This window comes from Schistocerca serialis, chromosome 8 (genome assembly GCF_023864345.2).
Source record: "Schistocerca serialis cubense isolate TAMUIC-IGC-003099 chromosome 8, iqSchSeri2.2, whole genome shotgun sequence".
In the NCBI taxonomy this organism is placed as follows: Eukaryota; Metazoa; Arthropoda; class Insecta; order Orthoptera; family Acrididae; genus Schistocerca; species Schistocerca serialis.
The window spans coordinates 38,653,214-38,670,285 of record NC_064645.1 but is presented as its reverse complement, the minus strand read 5'-3'; the positions used below and the strand labels follow the sequence as shown (position 1 = coordinate 38,670,285).

Below are 17,072 nucleotides of genomic sequence, written 5' to 3'. Positions count from 1 at the left end.
AGAGAGAGAGAGAGAGAGAGAGAGAGAGAGACGGAAACAAGAGACTCTTCCCCTCCCCCCCCCCCCCTTCTTCCCACTAGAATGAGAAATTTAGAGGTTGTAACAAAAATGTATGGCACAAATTGCGGGACCCATTCCTCAGATGTAGACGAAGAAATTAGGTTATATGAACATCGGTCTGTAAACGCTTTCTTTCCGTGTTACAACTCATTAATCGTGGATAACACACAAGAACAGAACGCACCAGCATTGCACATACAACTCTTTGTCACAGGACATGTTCAACACGCCCCCCGTTGGCAATCATAAATGCATCAACCCACCGTCGTAGCGACTCTCGGAGACGCTGATGTATCCCTGGAGTATTGGGTATGGTTTCACAGCATTCCATAACACGGGCGACGAGACTCTGAACATCTTGTACTGGAGTTCCATGTACAATAGCTTTCAAATACCCCCACAAATAAAAATCCAGTTGATTTAGGTCCGGAGAGCGTGGAGCCCAGGCAATTGGTCCATCTCTACCTATCGATCCGTCACTGCATCTGCCACCCACAAGCCGACGGACATTAACACTAAAATGAGGATGTGCTCCATCACGAGTATCAGACTTAAACGCCCCGTGTTCCCTAAGACGACGATCGAGGGCTTCGAACGCTTTCGTCCTGGAGATCTCTCCCGGTACAAACGTTGAGCGTGAGCGCCATTGCCGTCAGCTAATCCGTACTTCAAACGGGTATCTGTCATCTATGCCACTGCACGATGCAAGCCTGCCATTAACGTTACGTAATAACCCGTATGCTTGTAACGGTTGTACTGATCGCTGGAACACCTGATGTTGCCTGTAAACAAGCAACGACGTACGTCGCATGGCAACAAGGATATAAAAAAACACTGACGGCACTCAACGCATCCAGACCTCGCCAGGAGTGCATGTTTCCCACGATTCTGACATTCTGTTCTTGTATGTTTCCCGTGATTAATGAGTTGGAGGAAATAAGTTGTAAAATGGAAACAAAGCGTTTCCAGGCCCATGTTCATGTAACGTAATTTCTTCATCTACATGCGAGGAACGTTTCCTGCAATCTGTCCGTAGCTTTTTGTTACACCTTCTAGAGTTTTTACTCACAGGGAATTCTCGTACACCATCGATATAACAAGTTTTTTCTGTCACCTGCAAAATATGGTTCTTGTGGCACGACAGGTCTGGAAGTTGACCATATACACTGCTGGCCGTTAAAATCGCTACACCCCGAAGATGACGTGCTACAGACGCGAAAATAACCCACAGGAAGAAGATGCTGTGTCATGCAAATGATTAGCTTTTCAGAGCATTCACAAAAGGTTGGCGCCGGTGGAGACACCTACAGCGTGCTGGCATGAGGAAAGTTTCCAACCGATTTCTCAAACACAAACAGCAGTTGACCGGCGTTGCCTACTGAAACCTTGTTGTGATGCCTCGTGTAAGGAGGAGAAATGCGTACCATCACGTTTCCGACTTTGATAAAGGTCGGATTGTAGCCTACCGCGATTGCGGTTTATCGTATCGCGACATTGCTGCTCGCGTTGGTCGAGATCCAATGACTGTTAGCAGAATATGGAATCGGTGTGTTCGGGAGGGTAATACGGAACGTCGTGCTGGATCCCAACGGCCTCGTATCACTAGCAGTCGAGATGACAGGCATCTTATCCGCATCGCTGTAACGGATCGTGCAGCCACGTCTCGATCCCTGAGTCAACAGATGGGGACGTTTGCAAGGCAACAACCATCTGGACGCACAGTTCTACGACGTTTGCAGCAGCATGGACTATCAGCTAGGAGACCATGGCTGCGGTTACCCTTGACGCTGCATCACAGACAAGAGCGCCTGCGATGGTGTACTCAACGACGAACCTGGGTGCACGAATGGGGAAACGTCATTTTTTCGGATGAATGCAGGTTCTGTTTACAGCATCACGATGGTCGCATCCGTGTTTGGCGACATCGCGGTGAACGCACATTGGTAGTGTGTTTTCGTCATCCCTATACTGGCGTATCACCCGGCGTGATGGTATGGGGTGCCATTGGTTACACGTCTCGGTCATCTCTTGTTCGGATTGACGGCACTTTGAACAGTGGACGTTACATTTTAGATGTGTTACGACCCGTGGCTCTACTCTTCATTCGATCCCTGCGAAACCCTACATTTGAGCAGGATAATGCACGACCGCATGTTGCAGGTCCTGTACGGGTCTTTCTTGATACAGAAAATGTTCGACTGCTGCGATGGCCAGCACATTATCCAGATCTCTCACCAACTGAAAACGTCTGGTCAATGGTGGCCGAGCAACTGGCTCGTCAGAAAACGCCAGTGACTACTCTTGATGAACTGTGGTATCGTGTTGAAGCTGCATGGCCAGCTGTACCTGTACACGCCATCCAAGATCTGTTTGAGTCAATGCCCAGGCGTATCAAGGCCGTTATTACGGCCAGAGGTGGTTTTTCTGGGTAGTGATTTCTGAGGATCTATGCACCCAAATTGCGTGAGAATGTTATCACATGTCAGTTCCAGTATATTTGTCCAAGTTATCATCTGTATTTCTTCTTGGTGAAGGAATTTTAATGGCCAATAGTGTACTTTATAGAAAAAATGTCCATTTCAGAATCTTTCGCACCCCCCCCCTGAACCACCCCTACCCTCTGCCAGATAATCATCTGTGGACGTACGTGGTGTAGTGAGAGGCATCGAGTATCCATTTTCTCGTGTGTGTTATCAGCGAACGGAACAGAGACAGGGTAATGAAAGCCTCGACCACACAGTAGTGAGGGGACGGGGGTGTGTGCACGGAGCACAGACACGCTTTCAACTTAGGGCTGCCCAAGTTTTCCTGATTTGAACTGCGGCGACGAGAGCTGGCTGGGAGCGCCACAGTATACACCGTCAGGTGGAGGGGGGGAGGGAGCTGCGTGCAGAGCGCAGAGGCGCAGGCAGCTGCGGCCGGGCGGGGCGCGGCGGGCGGCGTCGACGGCCGGATCGATGGGGCTGCCCGGGCGCCGGCAGGGCGTGGCAGCGGCCCGGACAGTCGATACGCGCGGCCGCCAGGCGGCAGCACGCGCGCCCCACGCCGCCTACTGTGCGTGGCCGAGCACGGCCGGGATAGAAACAGAACTTTCTCTGCTAACCTGCAGGTGTCTGCGTCTACAGCTGAATTAACTTTGTTACGCTGGACAGACGCAGAGAGAAGCGACGGAAGGAAACTTGCACCGAAGCCGGGATTCGAACCCGCGTCGCCTACTCACTAGGCAGATATGCTAACCACTACACCCCATGTCACAGTGGCTTTGCACGACTGCACTTACCTAGCACGCCTTCCTCCTCTATCCATTCCCATTCGCGCCACTTGGTATTCCCGTACACTCAAACAGTGACAGCTGAGGCACGAATGGGAATTTGGATTGAGGGGGTGCTGAGGTAGTCCCGCTGGTGGGCAAAGCCACTGTGCCACGATGGCGTAGTGGTTGGCGCGTATGCCCACAGGGCAGCAGACCCGCGTTCGATTCCCGGCAGCCGGACGGAGTGGCCGAGCGTTCCTAGGCGCTTCAGTCAGGAGCCGCGAGACCGCTACGGTCGCAGGCTCGAATCCTGCCTCGGGCACGGATGTGTCTGATGTCCTTAGGTTAGTTAGGTTTAAGTAGTTGTAAGTTCTAGGGGACTGATGACCTCAGATGTTAAGTCCCATAGTGCTCAGAGCCATCTGAACCATTTTTTTGAATCCCGGCCTCGGTAAAAATTTTCATTCATCGCTTCAGTCTATGTATGACTGAGACCTGAAAAGTCTCTGGAGCCACACAGTTTCATTAAATGTTCTTATTTACCTTTCCACCGTACGTCGGCAGCTGTGTTGGTCAGGTGTCGGTCGCATATTTCGCTGCTCGTTATTTGGACTCGGGCCAACTCGTGCATAGGTTGTCGCCTCGTTAGGGCACCGTCAGGTAATAAGTAAATGTCGCGCCCACAGATCAAACGGTGTGCGACGTATACAGACATTACTAATACCTTCGTTAGTCATACTATGCTGGCCTTCCAAAACAACTGAATTCTCGCAACTACGTACTTGCTTTCTAAAAATTACATCCACACACCTAACGAATTATTTAACAAACATTTCGCACAGAGTGCTCTGTATAATAGCAATTGCAAATACTGTGGCCGTTAGGTCCTCGCAATAGGAGAGAAGATGGAGGAGAGGAAAGACAGTTTCAAGCTTTATACAGCATCTTTCAACAGAAAATCACCCATACGGCATATATAGTGCCGTTCTGCGCACTGATGGGAAAATCAGAAAGGTGACACTGTTGCAGATACTTGAAATTAATAAATTTCGTACAATATAGAAGGTTACTTTTATATGCCCAAACACAGTTTGCTTTTTGCCCTCCGTTACCTACAATTCCAGTTTCGTATAGCTGAAAGAATGAGATAATAATATAAAAATACAACTCATCACTCATTTTCAATTGTAACGATTTACTTTCCAACTTCAAAGGAAATGCAACGCATTCCTTTATATGAATGCCTGTGGATGTGACATTCCCTTCTTATCCAGTGATGGCGTAAGGTGTGAAAACCAGAGTCCCAGTAAATATATATATCAGCAGCAGAACACAGACAAAGGTTTCTTATAATTGTTGTTGTCACGTTCTGTCAATGAGCGACACAGAATGCTCCAGCTTCATTTTATCGTCCTTACAAGTAAACTCGCGGATGATGCTCACTGTCTTCAGACGCATTCTGCTTCATTCTGTTCTGTTCCCACAAATAGGCTGGGATGACGGGAATGGGAAGCACGCTGGAACCTTACTATTCGTGGCTACATTACTGCACGTGGTTCACATTTCTTTCCAGCACGCTCTGTTTGCTCCGTGTGGAAATTAGGTTACGTCGCATGTGGTATTACTGAACACCAAAGCAAAAACATCGCTTCAGTGTGCCACAAGCGGCTTACGCAATCTGACAACACGGGCGATACATTTTCACTAAATTAGCTAAACTGCACGCCCAGCACAAATACCGGCCACCTTCGGTGGAAATGCGCAACGTACGCGTTACGCATGCGCATCGCTGGCACACTTGTGCCGAACACGCAGCGTACTTGTTGGCCGTACTTGCCAGATGTGTTGTCATTGCTACGTCGTTTTATGTCACTGTACTGCTGTTTTCACCAGCCGCTAAAAAAAATATACCGCTCCATTAATGAAAGAAACGTCAGCCCCCGGTAGCTGAGTGGAGCCGGCACGGTAGCCCCCGTAATAAAAAACTGAGTGGAAGGATCAACAAAACGAACTTGAACGGATGCCATGTGACGTCCGCAACGACACAACACAACGATCAACAACGACCAAAAAAAAGTGGTCAGCGCAACAGAATGTCAATCCTAAGGGCCCGGGTTCGATTCCCGGCTGGGTCGTAGATTTCCTCCGCTCCTCAGGGACTGGGTGTCGTGTTGTGTTGTCCTAATCGTCATCATTTCATCCCCATCGCCGACGTGGCGTCAAATCGAAAGACTTGCACCCGGCGAACGGTCTACTCGACGGGACGCCCTAGTCACACGACATTTACATTTTTAATGAAAGAAAAGTAGTTTCTTGGGCATCTATCTAGACCCGATATTGAAACATTAGGGATGCCATCACCCCAACGCTGTACAGTGTAAGTGGCAAGATGCAGTAGCCCTGGCTTCCACGAAATTTCCATATGTACATCTGCGTTCTTTGCAATAAAGGCAGCAACAAAATACGAAATATCGCAGTCGTAAACAAATAAATGTTTGTAGCAATATGTGAAAATGCGTTGCTAAAACTGAATTGTCGCATCAAATGTAATCAAATTTATAAATGTCTGATAGATATTTCAGATGACGTACGGGTTGCCAAGCCAAGGCTGTGTACTAAGAAATCACTTGGTGTGGATCAAGTCTCATGCTGCAAACAGTCATTACGAAAGGCGTAAAACAAAGCGACGGATGGAGCTAGAGCACGGCTGATATTCGAAACATCCCCACAGATCGATCTACGGACTCCTCATCTTTTAACCGGCCGATGTGGCCGAGCGGTTCTAGGCGCTTCAGTCTGGAACCGCGCGACTGCTACGGTCGCAGGTTCGAATCCTGCCTAGGGCATGGATGTGTGTGATGTCCTTAGGTTAGTTAGGTTTAAGTAGTTCTAAGTTCTAGGGGACTGGTGACCTAAGATGTTAAGTCCCATAGTGCTCAGAGCCATTTGAACCTCATCTTTTAAACAAGAGTTCTCAATCATATTGTTATGACGTGCAAAAAGTTTAAGAATGAACAGTAGGAATTATACAAGTCTTATGGCAGAAGAAGTCACATTGTCTGCTTCAACTTGTTTGCTATATGGCTATTTATTTCCCTAAGGGAAACTACAGTTGTGCCGATACTGTTCCATTACATCAAATTGTGTAATTTGAATTCGTCTTGGGCGTTCTGCTAAAAAATGGCTCTGAACACTATGGGACTTAACTGCTGTGGTGATCAGTCCCGACTGTAGCGCCTAGAACCGCTCGGCCACTTCGGCCGGCCGGCGTTGTGCTTGTGGCAATGTTTTTAACAGATCATTGCAACCTCAACCTCATATTCTACTGATACTAGCGTGTGCTCTTGTCGCTCATATTTCATATTTGCTGTTTCAAGAAGCTGGTTGCGTGTATGTGAGCTGGCCTCTGACAAGAACAAAATGGTTCAGAAACCCCCACCGACGGGACTGTCTCCGCGTCAACAACACGCCACCTCTACCGTGCTGCCTGTCCATCTCTCGTGGCCACGTATTCTCAGACTAAAAAAAAAAGACTGATATGGCTCTGAGCACTATGGGACTTAACTTCGAAGGTCATCAGTCCCCTAGACATCACACACATCCATGCCCGAGGCAGGATTCGAACCTGCGACCGTAGCGGTCGCGCGGTTCCAGACTGTAGCGACTAGAACCGCTCGGCCACTCCGGCCGGCTATTCTCAGACTCAAACTGTTCGAAGACTTAAGTTCACCCCTCCGTACCTGTAGCAGGTAGGGCACTGCAAGAAAGGAGAGGCTCACCAACAATGCGACGGCCGTGTTCTGGCTGGGAAGCCCTTACGAGAGCGTGTGAACTCTGTGTGTATGTGAGCGGCGGGAGGGGTAACGAAGCAGAAAGAAAAAAGCAACACGCAGCGGCCGCACTCATCTCCGTGTGCTTTCTCCATATCGGTGAGTTACCGAGCAGCAAGACGCTCTGCCACGCTTTGTTCGTTTGCCGGACAATGAAAAGTTATTACCCTCTTGTCAGTTTTACAGCGTCTCAGATAATTCGTCATCTCGAACTGCATCTGTCAGTCGACGTTAGTGTCATCACAAAAACTTAGGCACAAAAGGCGTCACAAAAAGAAGCCACCCTGGCTTTGGTGCGGCGTCATTTTCTGGAGGTGCGATATAGGTTCTACGTTTACATGGAAGTGCAAAACGGGTACGATTTCTGCGCTTTACCGCTGCATAGGCGCAAACTCTCACTGGCCGTTTTCGATTTAAGGGTCTTAAAATGTTATCACGAAACCTAAAAGCAAACACTCTACAGGGGTCTCCGAGCTCGGCGCGCCACAACTATAGAGCAGCTTTTGGACTTTTGTTTTAGTAACGCTGCTGGATTGCTTGATATCTGTCGTCAGTTTACATCCGACCTATCAACAGCAGAAGAAAATGACTAAATATCTCAGACTGACCCTCAATGACATTTCCGACACATGACAGGATTTCGTGCCTTATACGATTAATTCTGTTGGGAAGCTGAAAATTGGTCCCAAAACTACCCAAGTACAGTCAATGAATAGCAGAATCGCAGCACGGCCCGTTAAGAAGTTCCCGACATCTTTGTTGTTACTGTGCAGCTGTCAGCGCTCAGTGGAGAGCGTGGGGGAGTGCTGTGACCTGGTATGGCACGTAACAGTCTGGGAGCCACACCCGTCAACAGTAATGGCTGCCCTGCTGCTGAACTAGCTGAACATCGGCGACACGCGACGCGGTGGGCCCGCTGTCAGGGAGGCAGCGTTTGGCGGGCGTGGCCCACGCCAGGACTCCACGTGAGGCTGTGCCTACAGAGATGGATAGGTGGAGATTCTCTTCAACAGCACGCGACGTATTTCGACCAAATCGGCAGTCGGTTGTATAGCAACACATCGACAGCCCTTTCTCCGAAGCCGTAGCTTCAGTTATTTTTAAAGATTTAAGCAGGCCCTCTCTAGGTACAATGAAAAATTAACAGGCACCCGGGGAAACGGGGTGGGGGTTGGGGCTGCGAAAGCAACGTTTGATTTCTTATCGAAACTTCTACCAGACTAATCAAGGTTTCTCATTTATTGGACAAACAAAGAACCGAGAACCATGATCGACAGAAGTGACTAAAATACGCTCCACGCGGGCGTAACGGGACTTGATATCCACGTCGGAACGCCGGTCAGAACTTTTGTGGACTACATTTAGCTCCAGCCCTACCATATTCAAATAAATAAATATCATCTAGTAGAGGAAAGGTCAACGGTCTTGTCGCAGTGGTAACACCGGTTCCCGTCAGATCACCGAAGTTAAGCGCTGTCGAGCTCGGCTGGCACTCGGATGGGTGACCGTCCGGTTTCCCGGGCGCTGTTGGCAAGCAGGGTGCACTCAGCCCTCGAGAGGCAAATTGAGGAGCTACTTGATCGAGAAGCAGCGGCTCCGGTCACGAAAACTGACAACGTCCGGGAGAGCGATGTGCTGACCACGCGGCCCTCCATATCCGCATGCAGTGACGCCTGTCGGCAGAGGACGAGACGGCGGTCGGTCGGTGCCGTTCGGGCCTTCCGAGGCCCTTTCGGACGGAATTTTAACACACGGCTTCGTAAATGACGACAGACGTTTCCCTGATGGCGCAGTCATCATGAGACAGTACTTAATACCATATTCTCACATTTCACAACTCACTTGCACGGGTGTACCTAAAAGGGGTTCCGCTGACTCCATACAGCAACTAGATAGTTACACGAATGTTGATGCAGAGGCCAAGATATTCCAAAGACCAAGTAGCTGTCTACGTATCTATGGTGGCCTCCGTTCCGTGTCGAGGTTCAGTTCCAAGAACGCTACAACCCAAACAGACAATAGAAGAAGATTTTGCTGACCGGACTCCGTCGGCCAGTCGCCACGTCGGGAGGGAGGAAGCGGCCGTTCTCGAAGGGCGTAGGGCCGCCCCACCAGAACCATAGCTGCTGCAATCAATTAGCGGCAGGCGGCGCGGGCGGGCCACGCCGGGGCAGGGCCGCTATTGACCAGCGGGACTCGCCGAGGCAGGCTGGACCGGGGCGGCGCGCCGTCGCCATGGCAACCACTCCGTCCACTTTCGCCCGGCCGGCATCTTGGGCGGCGGCATCGATCGCGCCGCGAAGCGCCGCCCTGGTGTCACCTCTGATTCACCGGCAGCGCCGTCGACGCCGGAAAAAGCAGCCCTCGATTGCACCCCACTTCCCTCGCCAGCTGCCGTACTACCCGCCGCAGACTACCCGTTACTACCGAATACCGGCGAGACCTAATACGACAACCGAGCCCAAATGGGCTGCCAGCAGTATATCACAGCAGCGCGCGATTGCTCTCTAGGTAAACGGTATACATTCGACGACAATCACCGAAACGCACTTGCCAGACACTTAGTTGCTTAGGCAGAGCGCAGAACATCTGAATCGGGACAGCGAGGCGTGCAGGTCAATCTGCGGATCCTGAAAATTGCTCCAATCTTCACTCGTGTCTCTTCTGGCACAGGATGAATATACACATTGTGAAATTGCCTAATTTAAAACAAAGGCACTCAGTGAGGCTTTTATTAAGTAATAATCTGAATAACACAGTGCTATTGAATAATTTGGTCCCACTGACGGTTATACGGCATTGCTTTCTCCCCTACTTCGACAAATCAGCCTTCCCGAAAACATTCCTCGCATATTATTTAAAAGCACAATGAAACATGTTCCACATTTCTCTTTCAATTACCATACGTATGCAGCACAGAGAAAGTAACGCTACAATTATAATCCAGATTCATGCCTGAAGCGGCTCTCTTAACTCTTGGCTCCGTCTCCAGACTACCATCTAGTATGGCTTGCCTCGCATCTCGCTCAACACACACACACACAGACACACACACACACACACACACACACACACACACGGGCGTGCGCACGCACACAATTTCCAACATTTCCAGACACGTTAAACACCACAGAAAACCGTGTAGTCTTAGGTATCAAATCCAGAACACTTCAATACATTATTTTTTATGCCAAGACTCAACTCCTTACTTAGTTCACTGCAATAAGGTTGAGCTACATCGAAACCCTGTTGAGGGAGGACTAAAAAGTACACCCGAGAACAGTGGCGATAAAACAGATGACCCGGACTACCTCCGTAGCCAGCACTGCCATATGGAGGTTACCGCTCTACGAAGGGAAGGAAAGGTCGCTTCAGCAGAATCTTAACAGTTATTTTTTTTTGTTTTCCATTTGAACGTTGTCCAATTTCTGCACTCTACAGGTGCAACACGCTACTCCTAGCACAATGTCGTCAAAAGTGACCACAGATTTATCTCCTGCACTGTACTAGCTAATTACAGAAAGTCGGTCAGGAATCGAACGAGGCTGCATTCCAGCGCTACTCAGTTAATGAGAGCAAACGTGAATCTGTGTACTCACCGAGACTGCATCCCATGAGGAGCAGCGTGGCGAAGCGCCACAGCACCGGTAGATTCATGCTGCGGCTCTCACACGATCCTCATAAACTGCCTCAGCCGTTGTCAGAAGCGTCGCACTCCACAAACGAGAAAACCGAAGCACCGCGCAGAGGAGCTGCAAGAATGGAGCAAGGCGTTATACTGTGCGCAGACAGTGCCGGCTGCCCTGGCTGCAGCTGCTCTGCCCGCAACCCACCTCTCCGTGCGGCGGCCGACGGGCGAATGAGGCTAGAGCTGCCCGCGGCCGCGCGCGGCGCCACTCGCGCCCCCCAGCTCCGTGACGTCATGCCCGCACGCCTCCGCCATGTTGCGTGCCGAGAAGCACACTTGCTCTCATTCTTCCGTTCCGCACAAAATATTCACGCTCGATTTTATGGAGCGAATTTTCATAACAAATGGATACAACGCAGCGCACGGCAATTCTTTTTATTTTCTCATCCGTTCCACGGCGAAGAAACGTTCTAGAAACCGGGATCCATATGCTGCATTACCTACAAGGAAAACAAAGTTCGGTTTTCAAAACTAGGTTATAAATGTTCTTCCGACCAAAACAATTATGTTTTGACGAGCTGAAACTGCATCACATAGAACTCGTGTGGTCATATACTAATGTTGCTCATAATCAGTCGTTTCAAAATATTAGCACGAGAGTAGTTTTACTAGGGTAACCAAATGTACTCTCCTCCTCTATGTTCTTCAGTTTCCCTTTATTTACACACGCTGCACTCTTTCTGCAATTCCCATTGTCGCATTACCGAAAATGTTTTGGATTCAAAGATGGCAGCACTAACGTCATTCGTTCCTGCCAGAACACGCAGCCAGCCACTTATGAAGCTTACTCACGACCGAGTCGATACTAACCTCATACTGAATATTAAAGCTTCGTTCGTATGATCACACTACTTTTCTTATATTTACAGGAAGCTATTTTGTATATTGCGCGATATTGCGCCATACTGAGTTGATACTACAGGTGCCGGTCAATGTGGGTCTTTGTTAAATTAGCTCGCATTTGGTACTTGTTTGGTCATGGGCACTATCTCCTTGTCACATCCCTGTGGGTTGTGCATGATCAATTAGTGAACAACTACTCGACCAGGTCAATGCAAAAACTGAAGTGGCACGTCGGAAACGTAAATTTCAAGATCGTTTTCAAAATGACTAGTCTGACATAAAGAAAATTAAAGACGACCTCTGCGATGCTAAATGTGTCACCTGCAACGTAATTTTGTTAATTCAGAACAAAGAGATCCACGATATTGAGTAGCATTTAATATACCGCTGCAATACCTACAAGGAAAACAAAGTTCGGTTTTCAAAACTGGGTTAGAAATGTTCTTCCGACCAAAACAATTATGTTTTGACGAGCTGAAACTGCATCACATAGAACTCGTGTGGTCATATACTAATGTTGCTCATAATCAGTCGTTTCAAAATATTAGCACTCTCCTCAAAAAGACATGTGATCAGAAAATTTTTGTGGTAAGGACTAAATCAGACGCTACTGTTACCAATGTTGAATAAAACTAGTTTGAGGAATGATTAAAACATGAGTTTCAGTCCGCAAATATCGTCGTAGCAGCGCGCGATGCATCAATCAGGAAAGAAAAGAGGACACTTCCTGTTTTGATTATAATCTGCAAATTTTCCCGCATGCCTGACAACACAAATATTCATGTAGGGATAAGGCTTCTGTAGGAGTCCACTCTTCCAGATAAGACTATTGAAACTGTTGCAGAACAAGTTCAGTCTGTTTTAAGGTGTTATATGCTGGAAGAAGGAATGATTGATTTTGTTGCAAATAATGCACCTGTCAATTTGGCTCTCTTACAAATACAGATCTGGGGAACAGAGTACACTCTATAGTGGAAAAGACATTTAAGAAGAAGGTGCTAACAGCAGGATGTGCTGCACATACTATTCATAACGAACTGGTGTCTCCAATGGTAAAGACAATACCTGTTGACACTAAGAATATCTGTTACAAGGTATATCATCATTTTGACGTTCGCACAAAACGCGTCAGTAAGCTGAAGTAATTCTTTGACTTTATTGGAATCGAGTACCAGCAAGTTCAAATGGCTCTGAGTACTATGGGACTTAACTTCTAAGGTCATTAGTGCCCTAGAACTTAGAACTACTTAAACCTAACTTAACCTAAGGACATCACACACATCCATGCCCGAGGCAGGATTCGAACCTGTGACCGTAGCGGTCGCGTGGTTCCAGACTGTAGCGCCTAGCACCGCTCGGCCACCAGCAAGTTCTCTGACAAGGGAAGACTGTGGTGAAACGCCTAACGGTGAAACGTATCTTAAAATTCCTTGAACCGTTGAAGTGGTACATTTTAAGTGACGCGGACTCCCCAATAACATCAAAGAATTTCTTTGAACAGGAAGACAGTGAACTATGGTTTCTGTTTATTCACGCAAAATAAAAAATTTCAGGAATTTTTTTTACAAGAATTCAGAGAAAAGATATTACTGCAATGAGAGTTTGGCAGAATATAACAATTTAGTTCTGAAATTAGATGACAGGCAACTTAATACATTTATTCCGGTAACAGTCATGGCAGTGCAAAAACATTAGTAGAGAATACCGTTCTAAACAAAATTCCTATAAAAAAGTGTATTGAATAGTGGAGAAATTGGTCTAAACGATTTCTCAAAGATATGTCGGAACTAAGGAAGTGGTCATTAAATTGCGTTACAGCACGAAGAATTTAAATTATGCTTTGAAATCTTCAAAACTACATCTGAATACCAAGGTTATGAAAGCATTATTTTTCATATGTTCTACTCGATAAAGCAAATAACAGAAGAAGTACTGGAGAATCAATAATGTGCGTCTTTAGAAAAGATGGGAAATTATCCTACAATTCTGTATGAAGGCTGGGTGTAATTTAAACGAAGAATTCGAGAGGCTTGTGGAGTTCATTTTTGCTATCCCAAGAAGGAATGCAGACAGTGAACAGAAGTTCAGTGTCGTGTGGAAAAAGTAGGCTTTCAATAGAGACAGTGGGAAGTGTGATGAAAATAAAAACTAACGCTGGCTATAAATGTCAGCAACTTTGGGATGTCAACGAGAAAAGAAACCGCTCCTCTCGAAAAACTGGGAATCTCAGGAAAACACAATGAGGGGGGACCAAGTTGAAGCAGACAACTATCGTAAATGTTGATATATTATATATTAGAGAACAGCAATGTTAAATTTCTGTATTTTTTTTTTTTAGATATTTGAACATTTGGGTTGATATGTACTCCTTTCCAGTTGAAAATACGTAGGTTGGAACTAAATAGTAGCAACACTGTTGTGGAGACACTATGCAATGGAATCCACTATCGTCGCTGATAGCACAAGTTGTTGACATACCTACCTTACCTCCGAGCAACTGGACTCGCCCGTCCCACGTGACCGGCGTTCGCACAATCGAGGGAAAAACAGTCACTTGTGAGCGAGCGGTCTAACGTAACGGTGTCACTACGTTTTCGAAACAGGAACAACGGAGACCACGGCAGACCGCCAGTGCACGGTATTACTGTTCGTTTTCGGAGCATCACGTGCTACCAGCTTTGCGGAAGAAACGGCGACACTTTCTGCTCAACTCACCCATCATTTTGCATGACTGCGCGGGCGCATACAGCGCAAGCTGTGGTTGCTCTGTTCGGTCGATGGGACTAGGAAGTACTGTACCATCCACCATACTCCCCGGACTTAAAGTCCGTGACTTTGATTTGATTCCGAAGATGAAGGAACCACTTGGTGGCATTCGCTTCAAAACTGTTCCAGAGATTCGACAGGCAGTAGACCGCTCCATTCGCACCATCAACAGAACAGCCTCTGCTAACGGTACACTACGCCTTCCACATCGCTGGCAACGGGCTTTACAAAACGCTGGTGACTACTTTGAAGGACAGTAACAGGTGCAAACATGTAACTCTTTTGTATCGGCTGTGAGTAAATATTTGCCACTATTTAAGTTCCAACCCTCGTATATGTTCATGCTAAATAACCCAGTGATTAGAAAAATGTCTGAATCGCTACGTTATGTCTGTAAAGAAATGAGATGGGAACGTTAGAAATAACAATTTTAAATCCCTCTGTTTTGCATCTTTCTTGAAACTGATTCACAGTGGGTATCAGTGATTCACAGGTGGAGGAAAGGGAGATTAGAGTTTAACGTACGGTCATTTGAGCGGTCTTTAGAGAAGGAACACGAGTTCGGATCACGAAGGGATGGGGAACCGTTCCGTCATTTGCGTGGAGCATTTAAGCGAAATCGCAGAAAACCTAAATCTGGATGTCGGGACACGGGTTTGAACCGTCGTTCTCTCGAATGCGAGTCCAGCGTGCTGCCCACCGCGCCACGTCGGTCGGGTGATTTGCAGTCGGATCAGCTCAGTTCACACAAATATCTGGATGTGAAACTCGGCAGCTGCACGAAACGGGATGGTTTGGCAGGCTCAGCCGTAGGTGGAGCAGGCGCTGGACCCCCCGGCTTGTTGGTAGAGTACAGGGGGAATGCAGCGAGTCTGCAAAGGAGACCTCATCCAAAACACCTGCGCAACGCATCCTAGAATACTGCCCGTGTTTGTCGAATCCGCATCGAACAGGACTAACAGGGGATACTGAATGTACACAGAGAAAATGGTTCAAATGGCTCTGAGCACTATGGGACTTAACTTCTGAGGTCATCAGTCCCCTAGAACTTACAACTACTTAAACCTAACTAACCTAAGGACATCAGACACATCCGTGCCCGAGGCAGGATTCGAACCTGCAACCGTAGCGGTCGCGCGGTTCCAGACTGTAGCGCCTAGAACCGCTCGGCCACCCCGGCCGGTTTACAATGGAAGAGAAGCAGGACGAATTATCACATGTTTGTTTGACCCACGGGAGAGAGTCATGATGGTGCTGAAAGAAATGAACTCGCAGACTCCTGAAGACAGACGATCTCGTGAAAACCTTCTTCAAAAGTTGCTAGAATCAACTGGAAGTGATTAATCCGGGAGTATCTACTGCCACAGCTATCGCCACTTCCATGCACTGCATAGTGGCTTGGCGAGTACAGAGATAGATGTAGATGTGTAGCGTATTAGTTGGGCTTTGGAGGAGTGTAGACGCAGCCTCGCCCGTGTATTGTAGATGCAATGTACAGTGTATGTTATGACAGCAAAATATTTCCAAACGAACGTTGACAGAAACACATTCAAGTCCGGAGAAGGTCATGCAGTTATTTCACCGATGGAAAACAAAAGGCTTTGGTTCTTTCTCGTTACGACCTGTAACCGTTTCCTACCATTAAGGCAAACCCACAACCCGCAATCTGCTGGCAGTACATCAGTCGGCAGACGGGCGATTCGCGCTTTAGCTACCCCGAGATTTCCCTGCGCCGTTAAAAATGAATATCGGGCTGGTTTCTTTGTCAAGGGCTCCTGCCGTTTCATTCCCCTCCCCCCCCCCCCCCTTCCCCACCCCGAGCTCGTGCTGCGTATCTAACGATCTTGTCGTCGACGAAACGCTAAACCCTTGTCTTCCCTACGTTTGCGAGGGGCTTAACTTCCCACGAAATTGTGACGTAATATTCCATTCACGCTTTGGTTACTCAAGTGAAGTGTGTTATTGACATGTATCCACTGAAGTGTAACCATTGTGTGAGAGACTTACTGCATTTGCTTTCGCTAAGTGCACTGCTGCGGGTCGATCCAGGAGCACATTCGACACAGGGGGAAGCGAGAGGGGGTGGAAGGTGAGGGGAGAGAGCGGGGGAACCAGCGGATTCATTGTGCCCTCCAAAGGCCTTCAAATAAAGGGGCTTACACTTCTAAGTACATCAGTTTTCAGGTTTCTTAGACGATTTTTGCTAATTGTAGTGGCATGAAAACAGTGTAAAACGGTATACAAACAACTGATATACCAGTTTCTACGCGTAATTTTCTGCGTGGATACTATCCCAACAATATTCTTTGTCGAAAGTCTGATCCAAAAAATTTCTATGTGGGAGCAATTTTTGAGAAAAAAATACTTGTACTACACTAACATATCGTTAAAGGACTTCAATTAAACCAGCAGATTAAAACACGGACAATGGAAATGCAAAAAAGTGGGCAATAACCTCTAAAAAAATACACATCACACGTAATGTGAAAAAACAAAGGATATCTTGCTGAATGATGGGAAAATATTAATTCACATTTGGTGAGACGGCTGCGGCTGTTTATTCTGATACAATAGCTCGAAGTTCGACTTAATTTCCGTCAATGCTGGGATGGTGGCACTCTCCATGTTTTCA

At 47.5% G+C, this 17,072-nt stretch overlaps 1 protein-coding gene and 1 pseudogene across 1 annotated transcript in view; one reads left to right on the top strand and one right to left on the bottom strand.

Annotated features, from left to right (window-relative positions):
• Positions 1–11,000, bottom strand: part of LOC126416750 (Down syndrome cell adhesion molecule-like protein Dscam2) — an 859,584-nt gene extending 848,584 nt beyond the window's left edge. The window contains exons 1-2 of the mRNA XM_050084589.1: positions 10,977–11,000; positions 10,743–10,895 (exon numbers count right to left, since the gene is read on the bottom strand). Of these exons, the coding sequence (XP_049940546.1) occupies positions 10,743–10,800 (58 nt within the window). The 5' untranslated portion in view covers positions 10,801–10,895; positions 10,977–11,000. The remainder of the gene's footprint in view (positions 1–10,742; positions 10,896–10,976) is intronic.
• On the top strand, positions 8,559–8,676 carry LOC126417328 (5S ribosomal RNA; annotated as a pseudogene).
• Positions 11,001–17,072: the final 6,072 nt, after the last annotated feature.